Here is an 18,196-nt window from a genome sequence, read left to right on the forward strand (position 1 = left end):
GTGTGTAGCACCTCCCCCTTCTGTCTCTCCCTCCTGCTCCAACCTAGTGAGACGTGACTCCTTCTTCTTCACCTTCTGCTATAACTGTAAGTTTCCTGAGGCCTCCCCAGCCATGCTTCCTGCACAGCCTGTGGAACTGTGAGCCAATTAAACCTCTTTTCTTTCTGGATTACCCAGTCTCAGGTAGTTCTTTATGGTAATGCAGGAACAAACAAATACACCATATTATAAGTTTCTGGTAAACAGAGAAAGAAAGAATATTAATAACTATATTTGTATGAATACATCAACAAGAGAATAAGTGAACTATATGCCCAGGAAATGGCTTTTGCATCTTTTCTGTGAATACGTAAGAGCAGACAGATCATCTGGAAGGCTCTTAGGAAGGCTATGTTGGGTGAGATGCATATTTTCTCCCAGTATTTGATTATGAACATTTTCAAACAGCAAAGTTGAAAGGATTTTACAGTAAACACCTGTATACTCACCACGAACTTTCTGCCATTAGTGTTTTACTGTGCCTATCACATATCAATACACCTATTCATCTCTCCCCACCCATTCACCCATCTTATTTTTTATGCATTTCAAAGCAAATTGCAGACATCAGTATATTCTTCCCTAAACACATCAGCCTGCATAGCATGAAGTGCAGTTCAATATTTATTTTTTTCCTTTTTTCATAAAATGCACAAATCTTAAGTGTATGATGGCTGGATTTTGACAAAAGCCAACACCTGAGTAGCCCATGCCCCTATCCAGCTGCAGAACATGAACTTCACCCCAAGTACCCTGTGCCCACCTCCCCCTCTGGAGACAACTATGACTTTGGTATTTTCTACCACAGATAATTTGGCCAACTCTAGAACCTCACATAAACAAAGTCCTGCCGCAGGCACTCTTCTTACCTCAGCTGTCTCCCACTTGGCACGGTGTTTCTTAGATGCATTCTTATATTTTGTGTGTTTCAGTATTTCATGCCTTTGTATTTCTAAGCAATATTCTATTGTACATAGTAATATCATTATTTATTCTCCTACTGATGAACATCGGAGCTGTTTCCACTTTTTGACTATTAGAAAACATTAGAAAGAATCACAGAACCTGCTCTACTTTATAGCCCAAAGTTTAACGAGAGGTTAAACATATAAATTAAGATATGACCATCATAAGGCCAGGCACGGTGGTTCACGCCTGTAATCCCAGCACTTTGGGAGGTCAAACTGGTTGGATCACTTGCAGTCAGGAGTTCAAGACCAGCCTGGCCAACATGGTGAAATCCCATCTCTACTAAAAATACAAAAATTAGCTGAGCATAGTGGTGGACACCTGTAATCCCAGCTACTTGGGAGACTGAGGCACCAGAATCGCTTGAACCCGGGAGGTGAATGTTGCAGTGAGCTGAGATTATGCCACTGCACTCCAGCCTGGGTGACAGAGCGAGACTCCATCTCAAAAAAAAAAAAGAAAAAGAAAAAGAAAAAAATCTGACAGTCATAGACAGAAAGGGAGTTTAAACAAACACAAGAAAACACATATAAACCCAACACTGGGCTGAGTGCAGTGACTTATATCTGCAGTCCCAGCACTTTGGGAGGCCATGACAGGAACACGGTTTGAGGCCAGGGGTTTGAGGCCAGACTGGGGAACATAGCAAGATGCTGTCTCTGCAAAAATAAAAAATTAGCCAGGTGTGGTAGAGAGTGTGCCTGTAGTCCCAGCTACTTGGGAGGCTGAGGTGGGAGGATCACTTGAGCCCTGGAGTTGGAGGTTGCAGTGAGTCATGGTCACACCATGGCACTCCAGTCTGGGCTACAGACAGAACAAGACTGCGTCTTTTTTCCTAAATGTTTTCCCATAACCCTGATGCCTAACCTTCAGGTCTCACAAATCTGCTCCCTAGCAGAAACATTTCTAATCCTACCAATTAAAAGAAATCAACCGTATCTATCTCTCGGGTGGTTCTGGCAGGCGGATCTATTCTGACTGTGGCAGGGGGATCTATTCTGACTGTGGCAGGGGGATCTATTTTGACTGCAGAGACAGTGTTTCCTCCAGGTGCACAACAGGATGAGAGCTGTAATTCATAGCTTATGCAGCCGTGCTGTGAACCAAGCACGGCGTCTAAGCACATGAACATTTATCAACTCATTTGACCTCACAGCAGCCCATCTCTAATTATGAGAGAGGAAGCTGGGGCTCACAGAGGCTGGGTTACTTGCTGTGGCCACACAACTAAGAAGTGACCTAGGTGGCTTTGCTCCAGGCAACTTGACTCCGTGGTCCCAGCTGCTTTGGTGCCACCCCGTTATCAGTAGACATTAGGGGGCGGGCGAGACGGAGCCCATGGAAAGCCTCAATTCTTCATCCCTCCCTGTGTCCACAGTCTGCCATGTGAATTTGTGGTTCCTCCACTAAAGAGGTGGAGCCTGTTCCACACCCTTTGATGCCAGGGTTGGCCAGGAAACGTGCTTTGCCAGAAGAAGGTTAGCAGGTATGACAGGACAAAGCCAGGAGAAGCCCCTTTGTGACAGGGTGTATTGTCTTGTGCCCCTGCCATGAACACATTCAGCCACACTGCTGGTCCCACAAGGAAGAGGAGAGGCACACAGCACAGAGTCCAGGCCGAATTAGCTCATCTACAAATTCATGAGCTAAGCCAATACTTTGTTGCAGATTATTGCTGACATTTTATAATTTGTTACACAGCATTACTGGGGCACCAGCTAACTGATGCGACCTGGTCCCTGTTTCTTTACTACAAACCGACTAGTGTAAATAAATTACACACATATAATTGAGCCCACAGTTTACTCAGATGGCTTAAGAATCTGACATATGGTGAGGATATTCTTTTTTTACAAAAGCTGTAAGGTAGGTAAATCAAAGACATGCTCCATTCACTTGAAGAGACACTTTATTTTGTTACAGTCAAGCAGGATGATCTGTTGATAGGTGAGTGGTAAGTGTCGAGCATGAAATCTACACACATTTGCTGCGGTGGACTGAAGGATACAAGCCACAGGCCACCTCCCATAGGCAGAGCCCTCCACAGCCACGCTACAAGAGGGGGAAGGAGCAGCTGCCACCCAAGAACACCAGGGCCAACCATTAGCACCAGATTGCTTTTCTATGAATAATACAACTAGATAACACAGTTATGGATGTTGACTCACTAGAATCTTTGGGTCCCCACTAACCAGACGTTTCAGAGGCAAACAGGGGAACTGACAGGACAGCTGACTCTATGTGCTTTGCTACAAGGATACGCGAGCACTATGTATTGCTATGTAGAAGAGAAAGTCCTAAAAAGACATCAAAAGGCTGAGTACAGACACACTAATTGGATTATTCACATTTTACACACATATCAAAATGACCACAATACTGTATTTGAGGGCAAAGAATAACAGGTAAAAGCTCTGTCAAACAAAATTCTCTGAAATTCCTTGGGTCCTCTCCCTGAAGGAGAAAGATGGGGCTAAGTGCACAGCTAGCTTCACCTTTTCAGACTGACCAGCATTCACAGCGAGTGACCACCAGCTGGAGAGGAGGAGGGAGCTTGGCTGGCAGAACAGGGAGTTTTCAAGTTAGCAAGAGCTTAATTGAACAGGAATACACACTTTTGGAAAGACATTTATCCTTCTGGCATTGGTAGGCTGCCAAAAAAGCTGTTTATTGCCTGCATCATTGAGCTTGCCAGTTTGGACTTGGCTCTATAGAAGGCATTACCGCCAACACGGCCCCTCTGGCTCAGGCAGTGTGGATTCCAGTCTTTTAAGACATCTGTGTGTGTGCGTCTGTGCACGCGCACGTGTCTGCTTTGGTAAGGCTGTGGTCACTGCTGCTGACAAAATGAAATCTCCATTCCACTGGAAAACCTCTTTTATGGGAATAAGGGGAAGTCAGGATTAAAATGATCTGTTGATCCAACAAATGCCCTAAGACGGCCTAAACACGAAGTCACCCAAGGGATTCACTCACCATTAACATGCATTTAATTAAACATTTTTTGAAGAAATACACTGAATCTACAATTATTAGATAAAAATAAGTAAGTTATAAATTATAACCAAGCCATCGGCGGCTGAACGTCTTTTCGTGTGCTTGTTTGCCACGCGTGTATGCTCTTTGGTGAAGTGTCTATTCAAGTCTTTTGCCTGCTTTTCACTTGGGCTGTTTGTTTTCTTACTATCCAGTTTGAGAGTTCTTTGTACATCCTGGACACAAACCTTTTGTCAGATACATGATTTGCAAATATTTTCTCCCAGTCTGTGACTTGTCAATTGGAAACTGACAGCATGACAGTGTTTTCTTTTAATAAACCAGGCTCTCTTTAGAATCCTGCCATTTCAATCAAGGAAATGGGCATAGAATCTTTAAACTTCATGGCAGAAAAAGATCAAGCTCAGGAGTTGTGTAGTCCACGGGACCTCTGAAGAGCCAGAGGAAGGGGTCTTCCTGTACATGGAATGTGGCCCTCATGCCACGCTAAATGATTTAAGGAGGAAACAATGGAAAAGTAGCCAATTATGATGGACAACCATATGCATACAAAATACATGGGGGGAAAGCAACTGAAAAAATATTCTGTTGGTCTTGAGGCACAGCTAACAAGCACATTACTACTGGACACACTCTTAACCAAAAAATTTTACTTTGCAGAAAAACTGTGATGTTAGGTGAGAAGGACTAAAGCTATTTGCCTGCTTGATGCGTGACTGTGTTTTTTAAAGCATGCACGTTATTTCTTTAAGTGGCAATTTAATCTTAGAATGAGTGAACCTAACCACACAGGTTGTTCCTTTCACAGTTGGTTTTTAACCATTAGGAAACTATTCACCTTTCCAAAAAGTTAATAAATTATCATCATCATGATGATGACTTCTGCTGGGTCAGAGAACATCATTAGATAACAGAGACAAATGCTCACACTGTTGAACCAGCAGGGACAAAATCTGGCAGCCCATGCCTGGATGAATCACAAGAGAAGATGCACACCAGGGTCCCCCTCTCATGCACGTCATGACGTGCTGGCCGCTGTCCAAGCAGTTGGCTCAGCATCTGAAGACGGAAGGAACAACGGGTTTCCCACTGACAGTGACCACTCAGCATGCACCACAGGCCCAGCCCACAGCCCATGCAGTGGAAACTCACATCCGGCAGAGCCTAGTGTCAGATGTAGTTATGTGTAAAAGGAAAATGGCTCTCAGCAATCAAAAGGGAAACTAAAAAATTAAATAAATCATCCCACACAAACACAAAAGTTATTGCTTTTCTAACAGCCTCTTTGCTATGGGAGAAGTCTCTTTCCAGGGCATGAACACGAGCGGGGTCTTCGCGAGTATCCTTGGGAATGGAGCTGGAGCTCGGAGCCCCGTGCCCCTCCTCCGCGGGGGACTGGTCTCTTATTTGCCCCTTTCAGGCTGAAGGCTGTCGAATAAGCACTTCAGCTGCTCTTCACCAAGGTGGATTTTATCTTCCAGCTCCCGCTGCTCGATGATGAGGGCCGACTTCATCTTCACGAAGTGCTCATAGTCCGCGAGGCTCTCCTCGCTCAGATAGTTGGCCAAAATGTCAAAGACGATGCGCTCGCGGCGGTCCAGGTTCTCCTTGAGCTCCTTGGCGTCCTCGTGCTGCTGGATCAGGACTCTCTGCTTCTCAAGCAGTGATTGCTGTTGACAGACAAACAAGCCTGTTGAGGACCAGGATGAAAGCCGGGGCACTGGCCAACCCTTGAAGACATTGGCAACTTGTGGGCTGGTCCCACAACTTATTGATGGAAACCCTGATGCCACCAGAGATCCGATGGGGTCCACAGAGACAAACCCAGGGCCCAGGCCCGGGGGCACGTGTCTCATGGCTGCAGCGGGCCAGCCTGAGGCCCCCAGAAGCCGCCCACAGGCCTCTCTGGGTTTCCTCTTGCTGTCTGAGCCTGCCTCTCTCCCACCTGCCTTGAGTGGTGAGCAGAAGAGTCACCAAGGGACTCACAACGAGAGAATTCTGAGATGCTGCAAAGGGCAAAGGACTGCGGGGCCCTCCTGGTATCAAGGTCCGCTCCATGGGAACACCGTGGGACAGCTGGTCACATGGGAGGACTGGAGAGGAATTCAGGGCAGGCTTGTTAAACGCTCCTGGCAGAAGGAGGAGAAGCCCTCGAGCCTGCAGAGCATGTCTGCACACAAGGAAGCCCGAGGGTGAAGACGCAGTGCTGTGCACAGGTGTTGGCCAGCAGCCGCCTCGGGCACGGTGCCACCCTGACCTAGCTAGTTCCACGACACGGTAACTAAGCACTCGGCTGAGTGTCGAAGGGCACCGTCTCCAAGCCCAGCTCCAGGACATCGTTCTGCGTGGCCCAAATCACCCTCACCTGGAGAAAGGGGAGAGGTGCTGCTTCTGCTCCCCTTCTGAGAGAGGTTGTTTTATTCATGATACAGATGAACATTCTGAAGGCCTGTTCTGTGCAAACAAAACTAGCTGTTTTATTGATATTTGGCCTATGAGGTAAAAGCCAACAAGGCAGCTATTATTTCCCTTGGTTCATATGTAAAAGGACGAAAAGACAGACCCACTGAGAAACGCCTTGAGAGCTGCACGCCTCAGGAACAGAAGAAAAGTCAGGTGCACTGTCTGGTTCCTTCGAGACTGATATATGCCCTCTTGTTAAACCACAGCTACAACAACCACAAGAAAATAGCTATCACTGAGTACTTACGATCGTCACCAGGCAGGTATGTCTGTTATGGACTTATACATGGTAAAAGAAAAGTTAAAAAAAAACAACATGATTTTTGTAAGAAGAGACGATTATCAGTAAGAGTCAATAGGAATATCTGAAAATATGTCAAAAAGAGGTAACAGTTCTTTGGGAAGATCCCACAGCCCTGCAGTCCAATGACAGTGACAGTTCAACTCCCTGCATCTGATAAGCACCTTTTCCCCTCAATTAAAAGGAAGGAGGCGGGGCACGGTTGCGCACACCTGTAATCCCAGCACTTTGGGAGACTGAGGTAGGTGAATCACTTGAGCTCAGGAGTTCCAGACCAGCCTGGCCAACATGGTGAAATCATGTCTCTACCAAAAAAATACAAAATTAGCCGGGCATGGTGGCATGCACCTGTGAGCTCAGCTACCTGGGAATCTGAGGTGGGAGAATCTCTTGAACCTCAGGAGGCAGAGGCTGCAGTGAGCCGAGATCACACCACTGCACTCCGGCCTCGGCGACAGAATGAGACCCTGTCACAAACAAACAAACAAACAAATAACTAAAGAAATATAAAAGGAAGGAGAGGGTATAGCGTGTGCACTGTCTTGACAAGGTCTGCAGGAGGAGGTGGACAGGCCATGTGGAAGCTATGCTAGGCTCCAAGGAGCTGACTTTCACAACACTCGAAAAACAGCCTTCCCACGAGACCATCCCCCACTTCCAAGTCAGACGCATCTGTATTTACCCGATCACCAGGAGAAGCGCTGTCGTCCAAATTATTGAGGGCATTCTCCACCCGGGCCAGGCGGCCTGACAGTGACAGCAGGAGGTTCACCACTTTGTCCAGGTCTCCAATGAACATCCGGAACTTGTCAAACTCGCTGGGCTTGCAGACGCCTTTCACGATGGCCTCTACCTCGGCCCCCAGCACAGTGTTGGCCTGCACGTCCTCCAGCAGGCTCTCGCGGGCTTCCCGAAGCACCTGCAGCTTGCGGCTGATGCTCTCGATGAGCTCCTGCTGTTGGGCATGGGATGGCAAGGGAACACGGAGACACTAGTTAAGCCGGCCCCTACCCCGGCCACACTGCTCACTGCCACCTTGGTGCACCTATGTGAAAAGTGCAGCTGACCTGTGTGAAAGCTCACTTTTGCATCATCAAATAATAGGGGATTTATATGACTAAGGGAAAGAAGAATGACTCCTAATGATACTATCGGCATTTAAAAATAAAACAAAATAAACCTGTTCTCGTTCTGTTCATGCCCTATTAGAGAACACTGGAGTTGTGGCCCTGATGCTCATCATGGTAGATGCAGTTTTAACCCATATCTTTGGAAGGAGTCACAGACCTATGTATTCTGTCCTTTGGAATTTTCTCATTTAAAGACTCACATAGAGAGAAAGTATTGAGTCTTATGTCCAGCACCGAATTCCATGACTAGTAAGTGTCCTATACATGTAATTATTGTCACTAGCAATTATTTTTATTTAATTTTTGTTTTTTGAGACAGGGTCTTGCTCTGTCACCCAGGCTGGAGTGCAATGGCCTTCTGGGTTCAAGTGATTCTCGTGCCTCAGCCTCCTGAGTAGATAGGATTACAGGCGTGCACCACCACGCCTGGCTAATTTTTGTATTTTTAGTAGAGACGGGGTTTCACCATGTTGGCCAGGCTGGTCTTGAACTCCTGACCTCAGGTGATCCACCCACCTTGGCCTCCCAAAGTGCTGGGGATTACAGGTGTGAGCCACCAGCCTGGCTTAACAATTAAAATTTTAATTGCTAAAGACAAAAAAAAAAAGAAAAAAGAAAGAAAATTTAATTGCTAATACTAGCATATAAAAATTAAGACCAACAAAGCGATATGAATGAACTGAACAGTCTTTTACTATAACCTACTGATTTCGACTTGACCAAAATGCAGATGACTGTTTTAAATTGTAGTGCAATATATGTGACATAAAGTTTGCCATCTTGACCACTTTTCAGAGCATAGTTCTGTGGTGTGTGGGTACATTCATGCTGCCATCTGTCTCTAGAACTCTTTCATCTTCCCCAACTGAAACTGCGTTAACTATTAGACACTAACATTCTATGCCCTTTCCCATCAGCCTTCTAAACGATGATTTTTTTTTTTGCTTGTTTAGAGAAGCGGTCTTGCTATGTTGCCCAAGCTGCAGTGCAGTGGCTACTCACAGACATGATCATAGTGCACTACAGCCTCGAACTCCTGGCTTCAAGTGATCCTCCCGCATCGGCCTCCTGAGTAGCTGGGACTATAGGCCTATATCACCATACCCTGTTTATAAATGATTAACTTTTAAGGAGCAAAAATAAAAGTGAAAAGTATGAACCCTTTAAATCAGCTGCTATCCTGAAGTGAGGTGGCAACATTTGATCTGAGTGACAGACAAATAAACAGATCCTCCTCCTCCTCCAACGCCATATTTGAGAGATATTACAGAGGTGGCTTTAAGGAGTCTGACAGGTAAGTCTTGCCTGGAAGAGCCCTGTCTCATGACCATGGCTGTCTTTCTGCCTTTGAATCTGTCCACAACACATGTCATGGGAGTTTGCCTGAGCAGGCTGAATTGTAAGGAAGCAATGGTTAGGACAAAGGTCATGTGCTGCCTTTCAAGAACTTCCCCTGCCACCAGCTCTGCCCAAGATGCTGTTGACTACACCAGCCTCACATCCACCACCACTGTGGTTCGCTCGGGACTGTGATGCCAGCACACGCTTTGGGGAGCGCATGGCAGGAGGACAGACACTGAAGAGTGCTCAGGTGCACCGATCAAAATGAACTCAACAGTCAATGTGAACAGGAAAGCTCACTTTGTCATAACAAGCAACACCACTGCATGCAAAGTGGATCCTCAGCAATCGTCAGTGCCATCATCCCTTCCCTGGGGAAGTTGACAGACTCTGACCCCAGTGGGTCTGCAGAGCTCAGCAGAGTGACTCATGCTTGGGCCTGGATGGATGAGAGACTGAAGTCTCGCTTGAGCTCTGAGGGATAGAAGTGTCCAAGAGCAGCACAGGGGTCGCAGCCCTACCTCTGGGACTGGCGTGAAGGTGAATGGGATGGCGGTGTGTAAAGTGCTCAGCCCAATGCTCAGATCCAGTAAGTCCCCAGGAGCTACCCGTTCTCATCAACAATGGGATCTGGGACGAGGAGCAACTGCAACCTAATTCCATAATCTACAGGTAAAATGACCAGGCGGATGAGTATTAGGCAGGAAAAGTCAACCCCACAGCAGGAGAAACATGTGCTAGATACGAGGCAGCCTATTTCCTGATTGCGTGAGGTCTTTCCCTCACATGGATACTTTTATTTTATTTTATTATTTTATTTTTTGAGACAGGGTCTCACTCTCTTGCCCAGACTAGAGTGCAGTGGCATGATCACCACTCACTGCAGCAGTGACCTCCTGGGCTCAACCGATCCTCCCACCTCAGCCTCCCAAGTAGCTGGGACCACAGGCATGCACCACCATACCTAGATAATTTTTTTTACTTTTGTAGAGACAGGGTCTCCCCATGTTGCCCAGGCAACATGGTCTTAAACTCCTGGGCTCAAGTGATCCTCCTGCCTCAGCCTCCCAAAGTGCTAGGATTACAGGTGTGAGTCATTGTGCCCAGACACACACAGATGCTTTTAAAGAGAATCTCCACCTAGCATTTACATATCCCCCCAAAATGTGAAGAAATGTGAAGGTAGGTATGAGCTCTTATCGGGGGACTGCCTCCTCTTGGTTCAGTCCGCCTTGGGTTTTTCAGTCTGCCTGCCTCTCCTACAGGTTAAAGCGGAAAGCAGTTTCGCAGGATGCATCCACCCTCACTGCTGCGTCACCAGCACAGCTTGCTCCTAGAAAGCCCACATGGAATGGAGACATTGCTTTGGCTTCTCCAGGTCAGGTTACAGCTGCTCAGGATGCCAAGACATTTTCTTCCCTTACCGTTTTAAACACGTATGTGTCTAGATTTCTTTTCCCTTTTTTTCCTCTGTATGTGTCTATATATCTGTGTTTCTGTATACCTACCTGTGATGCAATATACATATAGATATTCGTCTACCTATCTATCTATATTGGGGTTTGTCCACAGTTCCTGGCTCATCATATCCATAACCCTCGTTACAACGTTGGGGTGCTTTATGCCTCAGAAAACAGACTCTCGCTCCCTGACCTTCTCCTGCCCTCTTTGACCTGCCCAAAGCAGGATCTAATCTTCCCCAACCTTTCCGTAAAGAAATCCTCTGCCCCCTTGAATGACTGCAGGTCTTAAGATCCCCACATTCTCTAAGGGTCCTGCGGCACACCTAGGGGGAAGGAACGCTACATAGAGAGGCCAACGAGAATCTCAATAGGCAGACCTTGTGGCTTTCTCCGCAGTCTGTTAGGACTGGATTGTAGTCTTTTTGTCTAATCACATTTCTACACAGATGTCATTCAGGCCTATCCAATGAAGGGTCCATTAAAGGCCCAAGAGGACAGGGCTAGGGCCTTCCTGATGGGTGAAGACAGAAAGGTTCCTGGAGGGTGGAGCACCCAGGGAGGGCATGGAAGCTCTTCTGCGCCCCTTTCCCAATGCCTCGCCCTACACATGTCTTCATCTGTATCCTTTGTAACACTCTTTATCATAGATGTAAATGTTTCCCTGAGTTCTATGAGCCACTCTAGCAAAGTAATGGAAACTAAACAGGGGGTCATGGGAACCCCAACTTGAAGGTGGTTGGTCAGAAGTCCCTGAGACTCAGACTTGCAACTGGTGTGTGTGGGGGGTGCAGTCTTGGGGACTGAGCCCTCAACCCGTGGGATATGACGCTACCTCCAGTTTGACAGTGTCACAACTGAACTGAATCAGAGGCCACCCAGTTGGTGTCCGCTGCAGAAGTGACTGCTTGCTGGGTGTGTGGGAAACCCCCCTCACACATGTGGTCACCAAAGTCTTCTGTGTTGGTTGCTGTGGCGTGAGAGCAGAGGAAAAGCAGTTTGTACCTTTTCCTACTCACTACCTATCTGGAGAGACTGTTTAAATCAAGAATCTCACAGCTGAGAATGTGGCCAAATTTTAGACACTCATCACTTGAGGGAAAAGCACAAAACAGGAAACAGGCATGAAGAACTTCCCAACTTCCTATCTGATACCAATGCTAGCCTGAAGGAAGACTGCAAGCAATGCAGGTAACTGTGGATATGGAAGGACGCCTGTCAGGGCTGTTCAGGAATTTTTCAGTGCCATATTCTTCAGCAATTACGGAAATGTAGATTTTATTCGGTGCATGAACACGTGCCCTCAAAACCTACCTCAGTTGAGCTAATTTGAAACTGGGCTCTCTGGAAGGAGTCCAGATTTCTTTATTGGTTCTTTTATGTGTCACATGCACATTTTTATTGAAACCATTTCCCCTTTGTTAAAGGGCCATTGTACAAAGAGCAACCGTTGGCTTTCAAAGATTTCTGAGACAAGACCTGGCCTGGGACAGCGCACAGATCTGTGGCTGTCCACACCACCCTGGGTGCTGAAGGGCTCACCACTGTGGTCCGTACTGTATGGGAGGCCCATCTGCTATTTCTTGCAGCGTGTGGCTTTCCGGGAGGCTCAGGTAAGACAACAACAGTAGAGGTACTGCAACAGTAGAGACCAGGCACACAGCCACTCTCACCCCTTCACTGAGATGGGCCGAGGCTCCGGGCGATTGAGCCCTGGGCCATTCCCTTCCTCTACCTTTTGCTCCCTTCTATGGGGGAAACAAGGTCTTTTCTATCTGGGCCCTGCACTCACCTCCTGGTTCCAGGGAAAAGCCATAATTCTCAAAGATTCCAAACTTAAAGCAATCAGCCATCTGCTTCTCCTGAAGAAGCCCCACAATTCAACATGGTGCTCTCTTTTCTGGGCAGAGTCCTTCTGAGCTACCCTAGTATAAAACCGTATTTTGTCGTCTCTGCGTGCTGCTTCTCTACCAGCCACCAGAGACCCCTGCTGCATCCCTGCCTGGGACCTCCACTCTCTCACCTCTGTCCTTAGTCTTCTCCTAAAACAGAGGGTCCCCTGATTTGGCTGGCAGCTCTATGACCACCTAGCAACGCGGTGACTGGGACAACTGTGGTCCCTTTGGGAATGTTGGAAGCCTACGGAATTCGGGTCTCGTGTGTTCCCCTGAAGCAGCTACAGAGCAGGTGGTCTGCTAAGTCCCCACCTGTGCTGTACTCGCTTCCTCCCTGAACACGCCTCCGCCTGTGCACGTGTTGCAGGAACGTGCGACATCATAAGTGTGTGGCTGTGGGAAAGCAGGGAGAAAATGTAATACAGCAGTGGCCACTTTGTCAAATCAAGCAGGAAAACAGGACCGCTGAGTCACCAGCACCATAGAGAGCTGGGATGTATAGCATGTGCTTCCGGTGCAGGTGCCCAACTCACGCTTGCTGAACTAAAGTGAGGCCAACTTCCAGCCCACAGTGACTCACTCAGTTCCGGAGCCACACTTCTGGTGAGGCGGCTTCCCAGCATCTCCAGCCTCCCAAAGCAGGTGGACAGAGTGCCCCACAGATGAGGGCGGCAGAATCAAGGCATGCAGCTTCTGAAATTCATTATGTCATGAAAAACAAAGGCATGGGAGCAAAGAATGCAGTTCTTCACACCTAGGGTGTGGCCGAAATTCAAATGGTCCAGACGGTATGACTTTCCTGGTTCTGGGTGGAAAAACTGAACATGTTTTGGATTCTTTATTTTTTAAAAGAGGAATGTGCAGCCAGAATGAAGCGAATGGTACCCTGTACCAGACGGAGGGCCCGTAAAAGCCCCAAGACCCAAACCCTTAATTTTCATTTCCCTTTTAATACCTTGAACCAAAAAGTTATCACCTTCTAGCCCGGAAGCGGAGGCTCACGCCTGTAATCTCAGCAGTTTGGGAGGCTGAGGTGGGTGGATCACTTGAGGTTTGAGACCAGCCTGGCCAACATGGTGAAACCCCGTCTCTACTAAAAATACAAAAATTAGCAAGGCTTGGTGGCAGGTGCCTGTAATCCCAGCTACTCGAGGGGCTGAGCTAGGAGAATTGCTTGAATCTGGGAGGCAGAGGTTGCAGTGAGCCGAGATTGTGCCACTGCACTCCAGCCTGGGTGACAGAGGGAGACTCCATCCCAAAAAAAAGTTACCACTTTCTAATTTGAAAATAATTTTCCTTTATCTGAGGCAAGAGGATCGCTTGAGGCCAGGAGGTCAAGGCTGCGGTGGGCCATGATCACACCATTGCACTCCAGCCTGCACGACAGAGCAAGACCCTGTCTCAAAAATAAATAAGACAAAATGAAAAAGAATGGTGACTAAACTAATTTGACACTGGATCCTACTGAAACAGCAAAGAGACATTTGTGGAATGGGTCAAGATTAGAACACAGAACTAACCACAGAGGGCTTCATTAATATCACCTCAAATTCCACTGTCCTGAGTGAAAGCTGAACACAAACGCCCTGGGACACGTGGTACAGGGTCTGCGCTGGGGTAGGATGGTGTGGTCTGGATGCCTGCCCCTGCCTGGACACGCACACGCTGTCATTTGAAATGGGCTCTCCTACCTTCTTCACCGACAGGTCATGGTCCAAGTCGCTCCCCGAATCCTCTTCGCGCTCCTGCTGCTCCTGCAGGTCCTTCATCTTGATCAGCAGCTCCGCCTTGGGGGCCGACGTGCTGTAGTAGGTAGAATTGGTGGCCAGGGATACGGCCACAGGCACGCTGGGCTCCTCTTTCCTGGGTAAAGGGGTGGGTACGTCAATGAGCTGGGACTGTGCAAGCAAACAGCCCCTCTGCCCCACTTCCTGGGTTGTGACAAATCAACGCTGGTGCTCACAAAAGGACACCAGCCAGGGAGATGAGACAGCCAAAGGGGGAAAAATAACTAGGTAACAAGGTTAAAACTAAAAACAATCAACCCTGCCAAGTGGATACTCGTAAGTGTAGGAAACGTAGTTTTTAAAAACGGCAAAAGCTCAAATAAGCAGGAATGTCTAAAAATCTCTGCCACAGAGGTGAGAGCACAGATCACCTCTACCAGGAGCCTGGGTTGATGAGGACAAGGGCATGTGTGATGCTATCTACAAACACCAACCCTTCTCCCTTCCTCCCAGCAGCCCTGTTGGCGCCCTCCTGCCTGGGTTCACTTGGTCCAGCTGCCCCTCCTTGGCTGTGTGTCACACCCACTCCACCTTCCTACCCATGAATGATGCTGTACTGGCAGAATGTATGTCAGCAGCAGGGAAGATGCCACCACGCATGCCTTTGTGGTCAAGTGGCTGAAGGAGATATGCTGAAAGTGCTACTTACAAAACCAATTAAAATACATTCATTCAGGCAGGTGTAAATTGTCATAATTTTTTTTCCTTTCTATTTCAAGAGATGGAGTCTTGCTCTGTCGCCACACTGGAGTGCAGTGGCGCCATCATAGCTCACTGTAGCCTCCAACTCCTGGGCTCAAGTGATCCTCCCACCTCAGCCTCTCGAGAAGGTGGGACTACAGGTATCTACCACCACGCCTGGCTAATTTTTTGTACTTTTTGTAGAGACAGGGTTTTGCCATGTTGCCCAGGCTGGTATTGAATTCATAGGCTCAAATGATCCGCCTACCTTGGTCTCCCAAAGTGCTGGGATTACAGGTGTGCACCACTACGCATGGCCAAATTATAAGACATTTTTTTTAATGCAGATGTAAAAAAATTTCAAATGAAGTTTTAAAAATCCATTTCATAAAGAACCACATATACATTCAATCTAAGCTTTCATTCTCATGTTGGCACTAGGGACATGACTGTGGGGGCTGGATGACTCTCTGTGGTGGGGGCCCTCTTGTGCACTGTAGATGTTGAGCAGCGTCCCCGGGCTCCACCCACCAGATGCTCGGAGCACCCCTCCCCACAGTGATATTGTCAACTGTCCCCCAGGGTAGACAACGGCCCCCATTGAGAACAGCTGTCTTACGAGAAAGGAGACTTGTGGCCATCATCAGAAATCCTGCTGGCCTCAGGCCAAGGCGTGGTGGCCTGCAGTGTGGATTTTCATGTCAGGGCCAAAGTCATCATTCCCTGGGATGGGGCCGTGAACCCTCCATTCCTCTTTCAGGAGGCTCACAAAAAAGCCAAAAAGTGCTAAGTATCGAGGAGCCCTTACGAAAATCTGTCTTCCCCAAAAGCACACAGGAAAACAGAGAGGCATGCCCCCTTTCCCTTTACAAGTTTAAGAGATGCCAGGCAGAGTCACGCCGAAGCTGGGAGGCCATGTCTACTCACCTCTCCTCTGTGCTTCTAGGAGAGGGGATTTTGGGAAGCAGCTTCCTCCGTTGCTGGGCTTCTTCCAGGAGGTGCTCGTCTTTGGGGAAGATGCCTTCCATCAAGTCCATGGTGGTTTTGATCTTCACACTGGGATCCAGGATGTCGGCCAGGGACTTATCCTTCCCCACAATCTCCCTGGCCAGCTCCTCCGACTTCAGGTCTTCCACAGTCTTCTCTTTGGCCTTCATGTAGCTGAGCCCCGGAGGGGAGGCGCAGCGGTCTTTCTCCGGGGGCGCCTGGGTGCCCAGGGGCTGGGGCTCAGCTGGCTGGGCCCTATGTGGGGCCTCGGGCTCAGCACCCTGACGCGTGTACAGGCAGAAGCGGGAGTAGAACTGCTCCGACGTGCTCAGCGTCTTGATCTGGTCTTTCTCCAGCCCGCGGGGCAGGGCGGGTGGCTCGGCAGGGCGCGCCAGGCTCTGGCGGCTCTCCTTCTCTGGCTGGCTCTCCGAGTGCACGATCTTGATGGGCACCATCTTCACTGTGGTGTTGTTGTCCATCACCCGCTCAATTCTGGAAGAAAAACAGTCTGCTGAAATCGCAAAGCATGCTCCAGCCACAGACCCTGATTGATGCATCCCCTGCCCTCCCCTCCAGATGGGAACCTGACTCGAAGGCACTAGCCAGCCACCCGATTTGAAGGAGCCTCCATGATCCCACATCCTGGATGAGACAGAGGCCTCAAGAAGCTCCCTCTGACTCCTGCCTCCGCCTTCCAACCCCAGCATCCTTTCCATGCTCAAACTACCAATGTCACCCCTGAGGCATCCCGAGGTGTCCTCCAGGGGTTTGTGGGGGGCTGTGAGGACTGTTTAATACCATTTGTCATTCCACCGATGATAATGCAAACTTTTAACAAGCCCTGTTCGGTTAAACGTTCCTTTGTAGGTGAAGCCTGCAGTGGATGGGCATTTTCCAGGATTCCCATCCGTCCTTAGGTTGCTGCAGGTCCATGGGTTCCTGCGTACTTCTCAGGGCCTGGGGAGAGCTCCTCTCTGGAGTGGCTGTGCTTGGAGTCAGGCCAGAGCCCCCCACCATCCCACTCAGGAGAAGTTCCTGTGCCATGTGCAGGGCAGCCCACCCCACACTATCCTTGTACCCCCATCCCCCTGTGCCTCAAGCTAGTGTTGCACAGATTTGCACACCACTGAGATAGGATCTCGCAGTAAGCAGGGAGTCATCAGTTCTGTATTACTCCCAAAGGGCACAGATGTGCTTTTTTTAAAAAAAGTTTCAGCCAGGTGTGGTGGGTCACGCCTGTAATCCCAGCACTTTGGGAGGCCAAGGCGGGCAGATCACTTGTGGTCAGGAGTTCGAGACCGGCCTGGCTAACGTGGCGAAACCCTGTCTCTACTAAAAATACAAAAATGAGCCGGGTGTGGTTGTGCACACCTGTAATCCCACCTATTCAGGAGGCTGAAGCACAAGAATCACTTGAACCTGGGAGGCAGAAGTTGCAGTGAGCTGAGATCGCACCACTGCACTCTAGCCTGGACAACAGAGCAAGACTCCATCTCAAAAAAAAAAAAAAAAAGTTTCTGGATGAAAGGGACTAGAGAGGCACCTAAAGCACCCCTGGGAGACCGGGGGAGAGAGCACGGGAGGAACAGGCCCGGCAATGCCACAGCCCCTTGTCTGGGGCAGACCTGCACCTGCTGCTCTCAGCGGCAGTGTGCTGGACCACGCGGACCAGGGCCATCTCAGCCAAGAGCTTTTCAAAGCACTGGAGAAGCAGCCCCATATGCTGGTGGTCAGGAGGGAAGCAAAAAGAAACAGGCCAAACTCCACAACCCCAAATTAGGATGTGTTTCTAATGAAGTCAACCCCAAAACTGCCCCTATGACATTACGCAAATGAATCAAATTTTCCACAGCAGGAGGGCAGCCACGATGCTCTAAATTTAATGCTGTTTTTCCCTCTTTCACTGGTGACTGGGAATGCAGGAGGGCTCGTTCCCTATCAAGGGAGTGGTGCTCAGGCTGAGATGAACTAACTGTGTATTTTCCTCCCTCTCTCCAGTAGGGTCCATTAACATCTGATGTGTTTTATCTAGGGACTGACAGACATCTCATAACTGCTTCCTCATGAAGAAAATTTACAAAGTCTAACTGTGGAAAATACCGTTTAGATAGGTCAGACTTATAAAGGAAAACCCTGGCTAGGCACA

The 18,196-nt window shown here is 48.5% G+C and overlaps 1 protein-coding gene across 1 annotated transcript in view; it reads right to left on the minus strand.

Annotated features, from left to right (window-relative positions):
• Positions 1-2,899: 2,899 nt before the first annotated feature.
• Positions 2,900-18,196, minus strand: part of SHROOM2 (shroom family member 2) — an 83,223-nt gene continuing 67,926 nt past the window's right edge. Inside the window, exons 7-10 of the mRNA XM_011950911.1 lie at positions 15,991-16,542; positions 14,287-14,458; positions 7,452-7,724; positions 2,900-5,675 (exon numbers count right to left, since the gene is read on the minus strand). Coding sequence (XP_011806301.1) covers positions 5,409-5,675; positions 7,452-7,724; positions 14,287-14,458; positions 15,991-16,542 — 1,264 coding nt within the window. The 3' untranslated portion in view covers positions 2,900-5,408. The remainder of the gene's footprint in view (positions 5,676-7,451; positions 7,725-14,286; positions 14,459-15,990; positions 16,543-18,196) is intronic.

This window comes from Colobus angolensis, unplaced genomic scaffold (genome assembly GCF_000951035.1).
Source record: "Colobus angolensis palliatus isolate OR3802 unplaced genomic scaffold, Cang.pa_1.0 Scaffold310, whole genome shotgun sequence".
Lineage (NCBI taxonomy): Eukaryota > Metazoa > Chordata > Mammalia > Primates > Cercopithecidae > Colobus > Colobus angolensis.